This window comes from Hemiscyllium ocellatum, chromosome 23 (genome assembly GCF_020745735.1).
Source record: "Hemiscyllium ocellatum isolate sHemOce1 chromosome 23, sHemOce1.pat.X.cur, whole genome shotgun sequence".
Classification (NCBI taxonomy): domain Eukaryota; kingdom Metazoa; phylum Chordata; class Chondrichthyes; order Orectolobiformes; family Hemiscylliidae; genus Hemiscyllium; species Hemiscyllium ocellatum.
Genome location: NC_083423.1, coordinates 59,457,914 through 59,472,299, shown reverse-complemented (window position 1 = coordinate 59,472,299; position 14,386 = coordinate 59,457,914). Strand labels below are relative to the sequence as shown.

The 14,386-nt window shown below is 45.8% G+C and overlaps 1 protein-coding gene across 2 annotated transcripts in view; it reads left to right on the top strand.

The window, feature by feature from the left end:
* The window catches only part of washc4 (WASH complex subunit 4), a 133,794-nt gene that overhangs the window by 61,746 nt on the left and 57,662 nt on the right, over positions 1-14,386 (top strand). For both annotated transcript variants that reach the window (XM_060843064.1, XM_060843063.1), the window contains exons 12-13: positions 10,840-10,967; positions 11,064-11,224. In XM_060843064.1, coding sequence (XP_060699047.1) covers positions 10,840-10,967; positions 11,064-11,224 — 289 coding nt within the window. The remainder of the gene's footprint in view (positions 1-10,839; positions 10,968-11,063; positions 11,225-14,386) is intronic.

Below are 14,386 nucleotides of genomic sequence, written 5' to 3'. Positions count from 1 at the left end.
TTGCTAGAAAAGCACAGCAGGTCAGGCAGCATCCAAGGAGCAGGAAAATCGACGTTTCAGGCACGAACCCTTCTTCAGGAATGAGGAAAGTGTGCCCAGCAGGCTAAGATAAAAGGTAGGGAGGAGGGACTTGGGGAGGGGCATTGGAAATGCGATAGGTGGAAGGAAGTTAAGGTGAGGGTGATAGGCCAAAGTGGGGGTGGGGGCGGAGAGGTCAGGAAGAAGATTGCAGGTTAGGAAGGTGGTGCTGAGTTTGAGGGTTGGGACTGAGACAAGGTGGAGGGAGGGGAAATGAGGAAACTGGAGAAATCTGAGTTCATCCCTTGTGGTTGGAGGGTTCCTAGGCAGAAGATGAGGCGCTATGGTCTGGCAATGGAGGAGTCCAAGGACCTGTATGTCCTTGGTGGAGTGGGAGGGAGAGCTGAAGTGTTGAGTCATGGAGTGGTTGGGTTGGTTGGTTGGTCCGAGTGTCCCAGAGGTGTTCTCTGAAATGTTCCGCAAGTAGGCGGCCTGTCTTCCCAATATAGAGGAAGCCACATCGGGTGCAGCGGATGCAGTAAATGATGTGTGTGGGGGGTTGCAGCAGCTGCAACCGATGTGGCTCCTCTATATTGGGGAGAAAGGCAGCCTATTTGCGGAACGTTTCTGGGACACCCGGACCAACCAACCCAACCACACCGTGGCTCAACACTTCAACTCCCCCTTCCACTACACCAAGGACATGCAGGTCCTTGGACGACTCCATCGCCAGACCATAGCAACACGACAGCTGGAGGATGAGCGCCTCAACTTCCACCTAGGAACCCTCCAACCACAAGGGATGAACTCAGATTTCTCCAGTTTCCTTATTTCCCCTCCCCCCACCATCTTGTCTCAATCCCAACCCACGAACTCAGCACCACCTTCCTAATCTGCAATCTTCTTCCTGACCCCTCTGCCCCCACCCCCACTCTGGCCAATCACCCTCACCTTAATCTCTTTCCACCTAACACATTTCCAACACCCCTCCCCCAGTCCCTCCCTACCTTTTATCCTATTACTAAGCCATCTTCCTTGAATTACATATTAGAATTTTAGAATTAGAATCCCTACAGTGTGGAAATAGGCCCTTCGGCCCAACAAGTCCACACTGACCCTTCGAAGAATAACCCACCCAGATCTGTTCCCCTACCCCATATTCTTGCCTGACTAATGAATCTGAACACCATGGATAATTTAGCACGGCCAATTCACCTAACCTGCACATCTTTGGATTGTGGGAGGAAACCAGAACACCCGGAGGAAACCCATGCAGAGACAGGGAGAATGTGCAAACTCCACACAATCGTCCTAGGCTGGAATCTCTGGTGTTGCGAGGCAGCAGTACTAACCACTAAGCCACTGTGCAGGAACAGAAATTAGGCCATTGAGTCTGCTCCGCCATTTAATCATGGCTGATGTATTTCTCAACCTAATTCTCCCGCTTTTTCCCTTTAATCCTTGATCTCCTTGATATTCAAGAACCTATCTATCTCAGTCTTAAGTATACTCGATAACCTGGCCTCCACAGCTTTCTGTGGCAATGAATTCCATAGATTTACAATCTCTGGCTGAAGAAGTTTCTCCTTACCTCTGTTCTAAAAGGTCTTTTCTTTACAGTGTGGAAGGCTGGGACATTGTAGGTTGCAATGGGACATTGACAGGATACAGAACTGGGCTGACGAGTGGCAGATGGAGTTCAACCTGGAAAAGTGTGAAGTCATTTATTTTGGAAGGTCAAATTTGAATGCAGAATACAGGGTTGAAGACAGGAATCTTAGCAGTGTGAAGGAACAGAGGGATCTTGGGGTCCATGTCCATTGTTGCTTCAAATTTGCCACCCAGGTTGAGAGGGTTATTAAGAAGTGTATGGTTTGTTGGTTTTCACTAACGGGGTTTGAATTTAAGAGCCGTGAGGTTATGCTGCTGCTTTGCAGAGCTGTGGTTAGACCACACTTGGAATATTGTGTTCAGTTCTGGTCGCCTCATTGTAGGAAGAATGTGGAAGCTTTAGCGAAAGTGCAGAGGAGATTTACCAGGATGCTGGCTGGACTGGAGGGCATGTCTTATGAAGAAAGGTTGAGGGAGCTAAGGCTATTCTCATTGGAGTAAAGAGGGGCAAGAGACGACTTGATAGAGGTATACAAGATGATGAGAGGCATAGATAGAGCAAATAGTCAGAGACTTTTTCCCATGGAAGAAATGGTTGTCACAAGGGGGCATAATTTTAAGGTTATTAGAGCAAGGTTTAGGGGAGGTGTCAGAGATCAGTTCTTTAATAGTGTGGTGAGTGCATAGAATGCAATGCCAGCAGTGGTAGTGGAGCCAGATACATTTGGGACATTTTGAGTGACTCTTGGATAGGCACGTAGATGACTGTAAAATGAAGGGTATGGAGGTTAGTTTGATCTTAGAGTAGGAAAAAAGGTTGGCACAACATCGAGGACCTGTACTGTGCTATCCTGTTCTACATTCTATGTAAAAAATGAGGTCTGCAGATGTGGAGATCACAGCTGAAAATGTGTTGCTGGTTAAAGCACAGCAGGTTAGGCAGCATCTATTCCTTGGATGCTGCCTAACCTGCTGTGCTTTAACCAGCAACACATTTTCAGCTACATTTTATGTACTCTAAGGCTGTGCCCTCAGGCTCTAATTTCTCCTATCAATGGAAGCATCTTCCCAACATCTACTCTGCCTAGGCCATTAAGTAATCTGTATGTTTTAACTAGACTCCCTCTCATCCTTCTAAATGCCATCAAGTATAGACTCAGTGAATTTCCCATGTGGCACCTTGTCAAAAGCTTTGCTAAAGTCCAGAGAAACTACATCAGTTGAACTTCCCTCATCTACACATTTGATCACATCTTCAAAAAAATTCTGAAAAGATTTGTGACCTCCCTCTGACAAAACCCTGCTGACAATCCCAAATTAGTCAATGCCTTTCCAAGTGGTATTGATTCAGTCCTTCAGAAGTTTCTCCAATAGTTTCCCTATCACTGACTATGTTCTGAAGACTCTTGTCTCTGAATATTAAGTGCCCATCTTAATTTTTAAACCATATTTCAGTTTTTGTCCTATATTGTATTCTTACACAGCTTAATTTTTATTAACATAACTTTGCGCGTTACATATATGGATTTGTGTTCCGTATTGTCGTCCTCAATCCATTCTGCAATCAAAAAAGTGAACTTCCCTGTAAGGACATTGCTCCCTGTCCTCTTGAGATGCAACCTGTTCCATTTAAATTGATGCCTCCTGTGTGAGTATTGGTCCTAAAGCTCCAAGAATGTGATATCCTCCTTCCTGCACCCATACCCTAAACAAGCCAGCCGATGATCTGTCATTTTTTTTTCTAATTGAGCCTGCATGTGTGCACTGGGAGTAATCCAGAAATTATTACCTTTTGAGGTCCTTCTAATTAACTTTCTCACAGCTGTAAAAAGTTGACATCACTCTGTTGTATCAATGTGTGCCATCACATATGGTTTACTCCTTTACACTGCAGAATATGTTTCACCCTTCCCATGATGGTTTGCAGGTGCTAGGACGGTAATGAATTGCAGGATCTCATGGTGACATTAAAGAAACACTTGGCCCCCTCCAGCTGTTCAGATTTCTATAATGACTGATTTTTTTGCATTTTGTTGTTCTTTTCCTTGTGCATTTGTACCATGTGTGGGGTCATAGCGTCATAGAGATATAGAGCACAGAAACAGACCCTTCGGTCCAACTCGTCCATGACAATCAGACATTCTAACGCAATCTAGGCCCACCTGCTAGCACCCGGCCCATATCCCTCTAAACCCTACCTATTCATATACCCATCTGGTGCCTTTTAAATGTTGCAAATGTTTTAAAGCCTCCACCACTTCCTGTGGCAGCTCATTCCATACACGTGCCACGCTCTGCATGAAAACGTTGCCCCACACCGAGCTTCGTCACCACGTCTAACCCCGCCCCTACGTCGATCTCTGTCCCCGCCCCCACTCCCAGCTCCAGTCCCACACCAGGTCCTAGCTCCCAGCCTTGCCAGATCTTCACCATCCCTCCAGACCTCCCCCTCTCTGAGAATGAAAGATCAGTCCTCGGCAGAGGCCTCACCTTCATTCCCGTACGCCCTCGGATTAACGAGTTCAACACGCGGCGAGATATTGAACAATTCTTCCGCCGCCTTCGCCTCCGTGCCTACTTTTACAACCAAGACTCCCGCCCACCCTCTGACGACCCCTTCTCCCGCCTCCAACACACCCCATCCACCTGAACACCCCGTGCTGGCCTCTTACCCGCCCTTGATCTATTTATAACCAACTGCCACCGCGACATTAACTGACACAACCTGTCCACCCCTCTCACCCACTCCAACCTCTCACCCTCAGAACGTGCAGCTCTCCACTCCCTCCGCTCTAATCCCAACCTCACCATCAAACCGGCAGACAAGGGAGGCGCGGTAGTAGTTTGGCGCACCGACCTTTATACCGCTGAGGCCAAACGCCAGCTTGCGGACGCCTCCTCCTATTGCCCCCTTGACCATGACCCCACCTCCCACCATCAAACCATCATCTCCCAGACCATCCATAACCTCATCACCTCAGGGGATCTCCCATCCACCGCCTCCAACCTCATAGTCCCACAACCCCGCACCGCCCGTTTCTACCTCCTGCCCAAAATCCACAAACCTGACTGCCCCGGCCGACCCATTGTCTCAGCCTGCTCCTGCCCCACCGAACTCATCTCCGCGTACCTCGACACGGTTCTGTCCCCTTTAGTCCAAGAACTCCCCACCTACGTTCGGGACACCACCCACGCCCTCCACCTCCTCCATGATTTTCGCTTCCCTGGTCCCCAACGCCTTATCTTCACGATGGACATCCAGTCCCTGTACACCTCCATCCCCCATCACGAAGGACTCAAAGCCCTCCGCTTCTTCCTTTCCCGCCGCACCAATCAGTACCCTTCCACTGACACCCTTCTTTGACTGACTGAACTGGTCCTCACCCTGAACAACTTCTCTTTCCAATCCTCCCACTTCCTCCAAACTAAAGGAGTTGCCATGGGCACCCGCATGGGCCCCAGCTATGCCTGTCTCTTCGTAGGATATGTGGAACAGTCCATCTTCCGCAACTACACTGGCACCACCCCCCACCTTTTCCTCCGCTACATCGATGACTGTATCGGCGCTGCCTCGTGCTCCCATGAGGAGGTTGAACAGTTCATCAACTTTACCAACACCTTCCATCCCGACCTCAAATTCACCCGGACTGTCTCAGACTCCTCCCTCCCCTTCCTAGACCTTTCCATTTCTATCTCGGGCAACCGAATCAACACAGGCATCTACTATAAACCGACTGACTCCCACAGCTACCTGGACTACATCTGCTCCCACCCTGCCCCCTGTAAAAACGCCATTCCATAATCCCAATTCCTTCGTCTCCGCCGCATCTGCTCCCAGGAGGACCAGTTCCAATACCGTACAGCCCAGATGGCCTCCTTCTTCAAGGACCGCAGATTCCCCCCAGACGTGATCGACGATGCACTCCACCGCATCTCCTCCACTTCCCGCTCCTCCACCCTTGAGCCCCGCCCCTCCAACCGCCACCAGGACAGAACCCCACTGGTTCTCACCTACCACCCCACCAACCTCCGTATACAACGTATCATCCGCCGTCATTTCTGCCACCTCCAAATGGACCCCACCACCAGGGATATATTTCCCTCCCCTCCCCGATCAGCGTTCCGAAAAGACCACTCCCTTCGTGACTCCCTCGTCAGGTCCACACCCCCCACCAACCCAACCTCCACTCCCGGCACCTTCCCCTGCAACCGCAGGAAATGCAAAACTTGCGCCCACATCTCCTCCCTAACTTCTCTCCAAGGCCCCAAGGGATCCTTCCATATCCGCCACAAATTCACCTGCACCTCCACACACATCATCTATTGCATCCGCTGCACCCGATGTGGCCTCCTATATATTGGGGAAACGGGCCACCTACTTGCGAACGCTTCAGGGAACACCTCTGGGACGCCCGGACAAACCAACCCAACCACCCCGTGGCTCAACATTTTAACTCTCCCTCCCACTCCACCAAGGACATGCAGGTCCTTGGACTCTTCCATTGCCAGAACATAACACGACAGTTGGAGGAAGAGCGCCTCATCTTCCGCCTGGGAACCCTCCAACCACAAGGGATGAACTCAGATTTCTCCAGTTTCCTCATTTCCCCTCCCTTGTCTCAGTCGATTCCCTCGAACTCAGCACCGCCGTCCTAACCTGCAATTTTCTTCCTGACCTCTCCGCCCCCACCCCACTCCGGCCTATCAACCTCACCTTGACCTCCTTCCACCTATCTCATCTCCATCGCCCCTCCCCCAAGTCCCTCCTCCCTACCTTTTATCTTAGCCTGCTAGACACACTTTCCTCATTCCTGATGAAGGGCTTTAGCCCGAAACGTCGAATTTCCTGTTCCTTGGATGCTGCCTGACCTGCTGCGCTTTAACCAGCAACACATTTTCAGCTCTGATCTCCAGCATCTGCAGACCTCACTTTTTACCCTTAGGTCTCTCTTACATCTTTCCCCTCTCACCCTAAACCTATGCCCTCTAGCTCTGGACTCCCTCACTCCAGGGAAAAAGCTTTATCTATTTACCCTATCCATTCCCCTCGTGATTTTATAGACCTCTTATAAGGTCACCCCTCAGCCTTAGAAGCTCCATGGAAAACAGCCTCAGCCTATTCAACCTCTCCCTATAGCTCAAATCCTCCAACCTTGGCAACATCCTTGTAAATCTTTTCTGAACCCTTTCCAAGTTTCACAAAATCCTTCCCAATAGAAGGGAGACCAGAATTGCATGCAATATTCCAAAAGTGCCCTAATCAATGTCCTGTACAGCTTACAGCTGCAACATGTCCTCCCAACTCCTGTACTCAATACCCTGACCAATAAAGGAAAGCATACCAAACGCAGCCTTCACTATCTGTCTACCTGCAACTCCACTATCAAGGAGCTATGAACCTGCACACCAAGATCTTTTCGTTCAGCAACACTCCCAAAGATGCCATTAAGTGTATAAGTCCTGCTAAGATTTGCTTTCACAAAATGCAGCACCTTGCATTTATCCAAATTATCCTTCTGCCACTTATCAGCCCATTGGCCCATCTGCTCAAGATCCAGTTGTAATCTGAGGTAACCTCCTTTGCTGTCCACTACACCTCCAATTTTGGTGTCATCTGCTAACTTACTAACTATACCTCTGATGCTCACATCCAAATCATTTACATAAATGATGAAAAGTAGTGAACCCAGCACCGATCTTTGTGGCACTTCATTGTTCACAGGTCTCCAGTCTGTAAAACAACCCTTTCTCCACCTTCTGTCTTCTACGGTTTGAGCCAGTTCTGTATCCAAATGGCTTGTTCTCACTGTATTGCATGAGCTCTAACCTTGCTAACCTGTCTCCTAAGAGGAAACTTGTCGAACACCTTACTGAAGTCCATATAGATCACGTTTACCTCATCAATCCCCTTTGTTACTTCTTCAAAAAGCTCAATCAAGTTCATGAAACATGATTTTCCAAGCACAAAGCCATGTTGACTCTCCCTAATCAGTTCTTGCCTTTCCATCAGGATTCGCTCCAACAACTTGCCCACCACCGATGTCAGGTTCACTGGTCTATAGTTCCTTCGTTTTCCTTACCAATCTTTTTAAGCAGTGACACCACATTAGCCAACCTCCAGTCTTCCGGCACCTCACCTGTGACTATCACTGATACAGATATCTTAGCAAAGGGCCCAGCAATCACTTACCTAACTTCCCACAGAGTTCTAGGGTACTCCTGATGAGACGCTGGGGATTTATCCATTTTTACGTGTTTTCAAGACATCCAGCAATTCCTCCTCAGTAATATGGACATTTTTCAAGATGTTACCATCTATTTCCCTACATTCTATACCTTCCATGTACTTTTCCACAGAAAACACTGATGCAAAATACTCTTTTAGTAACTCCCTTATCTCCTGTGGCTCCACATAAAGGCTGCCTTGCTGACCATTGAGGGGCCCTATTCTCATCCCAGTTACCCTTTAGTACTGATTGTATTTGTAAAAGTCCTTTGGATTCTCCTTAACTCTATTTGCCAAAACTATCTCATGTCCCCTTTTTGTCCACCTGATTTCCCTCTTAAGTACCCTTCTACTGCCTTTGTACTCTTCTTAAGGATTCATTTGATCTATCTTGTCTATACCTGACATATGCTTCCTTCTTTTTCTTAACCAAACCCTCAATTTCTTTAGTTATCCAGCATTCCCTCCATCTACCAATCTTTCACCCTAACAGGAGTATACTTTCTCTGGATTCTCGTTATGTGTTTTAGTCATAGAGTCATAGAGATGTACAGCATGGAAACAGACCCTTCGGTCCAACCCGTCCATGCTGACCAGATATCCCAACCCAATCTAGTCCCACCTACCAACACCTGGCCCATATCCCTCCAAACCCTTCCTATTCATATACCCATCCAAATGCCTTTTAAATGTTGCAATTGTACCAGCCTCCACCACATCCTCTGGCAGCTCATTCCATATATGTACCACCCTCTGCGTGAAAAAGTTGCCCCTTAGGTCTCTTTTATATCTTTCCCTCTGAAAGCTTCCCATTTTCCAGCCATCCCTTTACCTGCGAACATCTGCCTCCAACCAGCTTTTGAACATTCTTGCCTAATACCATTGAAATTAGCCTTCTTCCAAATTAGAAATTTTAGATCTGGTCTATCTTTTTCCATCACTGTTTAAATCTAATAGGATTATGGTCGCTGGCCCCAAAGTGCTCCCCCATTGACACCTCAGTCATCTGCCCTGCCTTATTTCCCAAGAGTAGGTCAAGTTTTGCACCTTCCCTGTAGGTATATACTGAACCAGAAAATTTCTTGCACACATTTAACAAATTCCTCTCCACCTAAAGCCTTAACACTATGACAGTCCCAATCTATGTTTGGAAAGTTAAGATCTCCTACCATAACCACCCAATTATTCTTACAGATAACTGAGATCTCCTTACAAATCTGTTTCTCAATTTCCCTCTGGCCATTAGGGGGTCTATAATACAATCTCAATAAGGTGATCATCCTTTCTTATTTCTCAGTTCAACCCAAATGGCTTATCTGGATGTATTTCCAGGAATATCCTCCCTCAGTACAGCTGTAATGCTATCCTTTATCAAAAACACCACTCCCTCTCCTCTTTTGCCTCCCTTTCTGTCCATCCTGTAGCATTTGTATCCTGGAACATTAAGCTACCAGTCCTGTCCATCCCTGAGCCATTTTTCTGTAGTTGCTATGATATCCTAGTCCCATGTTCTTAACCATGCCCTGAGTTCATCTGCCCTCTCTGTTCGGCCCCTTGCATTGAAATAAATGCAGTTTAAATTTTCAGTCCTGCCTTGTTCTCTGCTTTGTCCCTGCCTGTTCTGATTGTTTGACTCGCTTCTTTTCTCAACTATACCAGTCTCAGATTGATCACTTTCCTCACTACCTGCCAGGCTCCCAACACCTGGAGGAAGAACGCTTCATCTTCTGCCTCAGAACACTTCAACCCTAGGGCATCAATGTGGACTTCACCAGTTTCCTCATTTCCCCTGCCCCCACCTTACCTCAGTTTCAACCTTCCAGCTCAGCACTGTCCTCATGACTTGTCCTACCTGCCAATCTCATTTCCCACCTATTCCCTCTGCCCTCCCCTCTGACATATCACCTCAATTCACCTATTGTACTCTTTGCTACCTTTCCCCACCCTCTTGTCTGACCTATCACCTCCATCCCCCTTTGCTACTTTCACCTACCTTCCCCCCCAACCAACCCCCACCGTTTATCTCTCCATCCTGGAGGCTTCCTGCCTCTATTCCTGATGAAGAGTTTTTGCCCAAAATGTCAATTTTCCTGCTCCTCGGATGCTGCCTGACCTGCTGTGCGTTTCTAGCACCACTCTGGTTTCCAGCATCTGCAGTCCTCACCTTTGCCTGATTTGGAAACCTGTCAGCCTCCCTGATGTGCTACAGTGAATGTGGTTTGACAATTGGGCTTGACAATTCTGATGCTGTTCCGACCAGGTTTATGCCTTGCCATCCGTGAATATTTGAGATCTTTTAGAACTCTTCCATCTCTACTCCCACAATATTCTATTGTCCCATCATCCTTGTACTTGCTGACTTGTGTTCAACAGCTGACAACAGCTCAATTTTAAAACCTCAACTTGTTTTCAAATCTTGCTATTATTTCACTATCCTTTGTATCCTCTCCCTCTTCTCCTTTCAAATCTTCCTAAAATGCATGCTGTTGGTCACCCATTTGGTATGTGGCTGACTATCAAAGTTTTCTTGATACTGTTCATGTGAAGTGTCTTGGGGCATTTTTGCTACATTTAGGACACAATGTAAATGTATGCTACACAATGTATGTTCAGTGTTGTTTCTAATTTTGATGGCGAAAGTAACTTTTAAATTTGAGTTTTAAAACAAGATTTCTGTAAATAATCTGACAAGTACTACTGAAAGAGTCTGGCAAGCCTATCCTGTCACTGTGCTGATTACTTCAGATCATGTGACATTGTATTTGTTGAATCATGTTAACCTGCTGTAATGTTTCATTGGCATTCTTGAAGTGAAATCCATAATTTGACTTCCAATAAACAATATTCTGGATGACGTTTGTCAGTTTAAGAATTATGTTTTACATCCATTTACGTCTTAGGTCATTAATAGCTCTCCAAGGTTGCATCTTGCAATGATTGTATCATTCCATAAAATTTTTTAATTGTCATTTATTTTTGCACAGGGGAGCCTTCTGAAATTGACCAGCGAGATAAGTATGTTGGGGTTTGCACACTGTTTGTGTTGCACTTCCAGATTTTCAGAACATTAGATAAAAAACTGTACAAATCATTAATGGATATTTGCAAGAAGGTAAGTGGTGTCTACCTGTAGGATATTTCACTTAACGTTTTTTCATTCAAGTCACATTGAATCCTGGTATTGCTTGACCTATTGAACTCATTGCAGGTACCGGCCATCACCCTCACTGCTAATATTATCTGGTTTGCCGATCAGTTTTTGTTGGACAAAATGGCACCAGCTGCCAAGATTACAGAAAAAAAGAATTTACAAACTATTAAAAGCCAGAGAGAAACATTTCTACAACAGAAGGCCCAAACACTCTCTAAGTAAGTTTCTGTTTGTGGATTACTGCATTTTGTATAATGTTTGTTTCAAATGCTCTTGGTGAGAACATATTGCTTAGATTCACCAGGATACTTCCAAGGGCAGTAGGTCTGATCGTTAAAAGACATTGAGCCTGTTTTCATCGAAGGACAAAATATAATAGTTACGTAAGAAAAATAAAAGATCTCTGATGGAATCAACAAGGAAAGCCAATTTTCTCTGTCTAGGGAGACAGTGATGAGACACGGTGTCTCATTATATAAGATCGATTTTGTCGATGTAAGATTACTAATCCCTATAGCCACTCAGTTTATATAAGGCAAAAAAAAAGGTACGTGACTGTTTGTCATCTGATGGCAAAAGTGGCAGATGCATTTTAACCAAAGATTGTTCAGCATCATGTTGGTCCCTTTTAACTCACTTGCAGAGCCATTCAAATAAAATTTATACCAAACACACTTAGAAAATTCAGTAGTCCACAGAACAAACTGCAAGAACAGCCACCAGTCGTCTCAACCGGAAGAACTTTGATCTCAGATTCTTTTTTTCAGTGCTGAAAGTTATCTCGTTACACTTTCCACAGCTTGTATTTTTATAAGTCTTGCGTCCTGGAATTTTCGAGTCTGGTTGGTCCTCTGATTCTTGCTGCCATCTGATTAGCATCAGCTTTTGAACATGGTATAGTGAAATAACATTTCTTGACTTAGGTGGTGTGAAAGTCGTGGTTTACAAAACATGACACATAACAAAAACAGAGAGCAGTCATGATCCTGTCTGCTAGGTGTTATTGATCAGACCAGACTCCCTCAAGACATTTCAAGATGATAGCCCGGACCCTAACTTGTCTCGTTGTTTTAAGCAGGTGTAAGGTGGATATTCCAGGATGTTGCAGCTGGTCAAACCACTCAGTTTTAAACAAAATAGAATTTATTTACAGATGACCAAATTAAACTTAAGCAAAAGAAAACAGTATTTCGAATAATAACTATTTGAAAAAACGATAACACCCGCAACTTAACAAACAGGTGATCCAATTTCCTGCAACGTCCCGTGAACACACCCCTTGGCACAAATCAAGAGTGTGGTGCTGGAAAAGCACAGCAGGCCAGGCTGCATCCAAGGAGCAGGATAATTGACATTTTAGACACACGTCCTTCATCAGGAATGAGGCTTGTGGGCAGGGGAGAGCTGAGAGATAAATGGGGTGGGGGTGTGGAACGCAATAGGTAGATAAAGGTGGGTGAGAAGGTGATAGGTCGGAGAGGAGGGTGGAGTGGATAGATGGGAAAGTCAATGGACATGTCAAAAGGGCGGTACCGTGTTGGAGGCTTGGGACTGGAACAAAGTGGGGGGAGGGGAAATCCTATCCCTTCCATGGCTAAACACTTCAATTTGCAAATCCTGGGCCTGCTCCATCGCCAAACCCTAATCACTCAACACCTGGAGGAAGCACACCTAATCTTCTGTCTTGGGACCCTTTAACCACATGTGGATTTTTGCCAGTTTCCCCATTTCCCCGCCCCCCCCAAACTTTTTCCAGTCCTAAGCCTCCAACTCTGCACAGCATTCTTGACCTGTCCATCGTCTTTCCCATCCATCCACTCCACCCTCCTCTCTGACCTATCACCTTGTCCGCCACCTTCATTTACCTATTGCGTTCCCAGCTACCTTCCCTTCAGCCCTCTCCCATTTAACACTCAGCCCCCGGCCACAAGCCTTATTCCTGATGAAGGGCTTATGCCTGAAACATCGATTCTCCTGTTCCTCGGATGCTACCTGGCTTGCTGTGCTTTTCCAGCACCACACTCTCGACTCTGATCTCCATCTGCAGTCCTCACTTCCTTGGCAAAGATGTAAATTCAGGTTGTTACAGGAAAGGAGAGACTGCAGAGAGGGTAAGCCATGGATCATTGGCTGAAGCATGGAGCCTCTTTTTCCCAGCAGCTTCTCGGAGTCCCAAGCTAAAGTTAAACCGAACTAAAAAAAATCCCTGAACTGGGAGAACTGGCCCTTTCATTGTATAAGTGTATTTAAAAAAAACCTAAAGGCCCTTTTCCCTGATTGTTGCCTCAGGCAGTATCTCTTAGCCATTATTAAAGTCACACGTTCAGTCATATCGGCACCTGTACCTTTACGACGGCGCTTAAAAATGCCAAGGACAAATAACCTTGTTAACGGAACGATATAAAGAACAACAAAGGAAATGGTAAAAGCTGTTGTCACAACCTAACTGACGAGAGCACTGATAATTATGCCCCAGTTTTTCACAAGCTGTCTCAAGTAACATTCCAAAGACACAATCAAAATGGACAATTCACCTGACTGACTACTATTCAAGACAAAAACAATTCACAAGTTACTTAACAAGCAATAACATAATCATTTATTGTAACACACTCTCCTTTATCAAAAGGAAGATAAAAGAAGTGACCTCTAATTTACAACGGTGATTTAAACTATATCCCCTCAAAAACCCCCAATCCACAAACACGCATGCTTGTACATATACACATACATAGAACATAGAACATAGAAGGATACAGCGCAGTACAGGCCCTTCGGCCCTCGATGTTGCGCCGATCGAATCCTACCTAACCTATACTAGCCCAATAACTTCCAAATGCCTATCCAATGCCCGCTTAAATGACCATAAAGAAGGAGAGTTCACCACTGATACGGGCAGGGCATTCCATGAACTCACAACCCGCTGTGTGAAGAATCTACCCCTAACATCTGTCCTATACCTACCACCCCTTAATTTAAAGCTATTTCCCCTAGTAACACCTGACTCCATTAGCGGTACATGCGTGTATATGCATGCACGCATACATTAAAACAGGCAGAAAAGAGAAAATTTGACCCCTTTTGGGCGGAAAGATGATATAGGTAAGGTAAACAAGTTGTGAAGAACAAACTTCCAGATCTCAAGTGGATTAAATTTTTTCAGTTTCTCTTGATTTTTAGACATAATAACGTTTTTAAGGCATAATGCTGTTGACTGTAAAGCGACGGCATTTCTTTACTTTAATAGTTGATCAAGTGGACCAAGGTCTGTTGTTAGAATTCTTTCCTGTGTGGCTCATTTCCCTTGATATGGGTAAGGAGAGAGATGAGTCTTTCATTTTGCAGCTTCTGCATGTCCCTGCTGTCCTTGCAGTTATAGC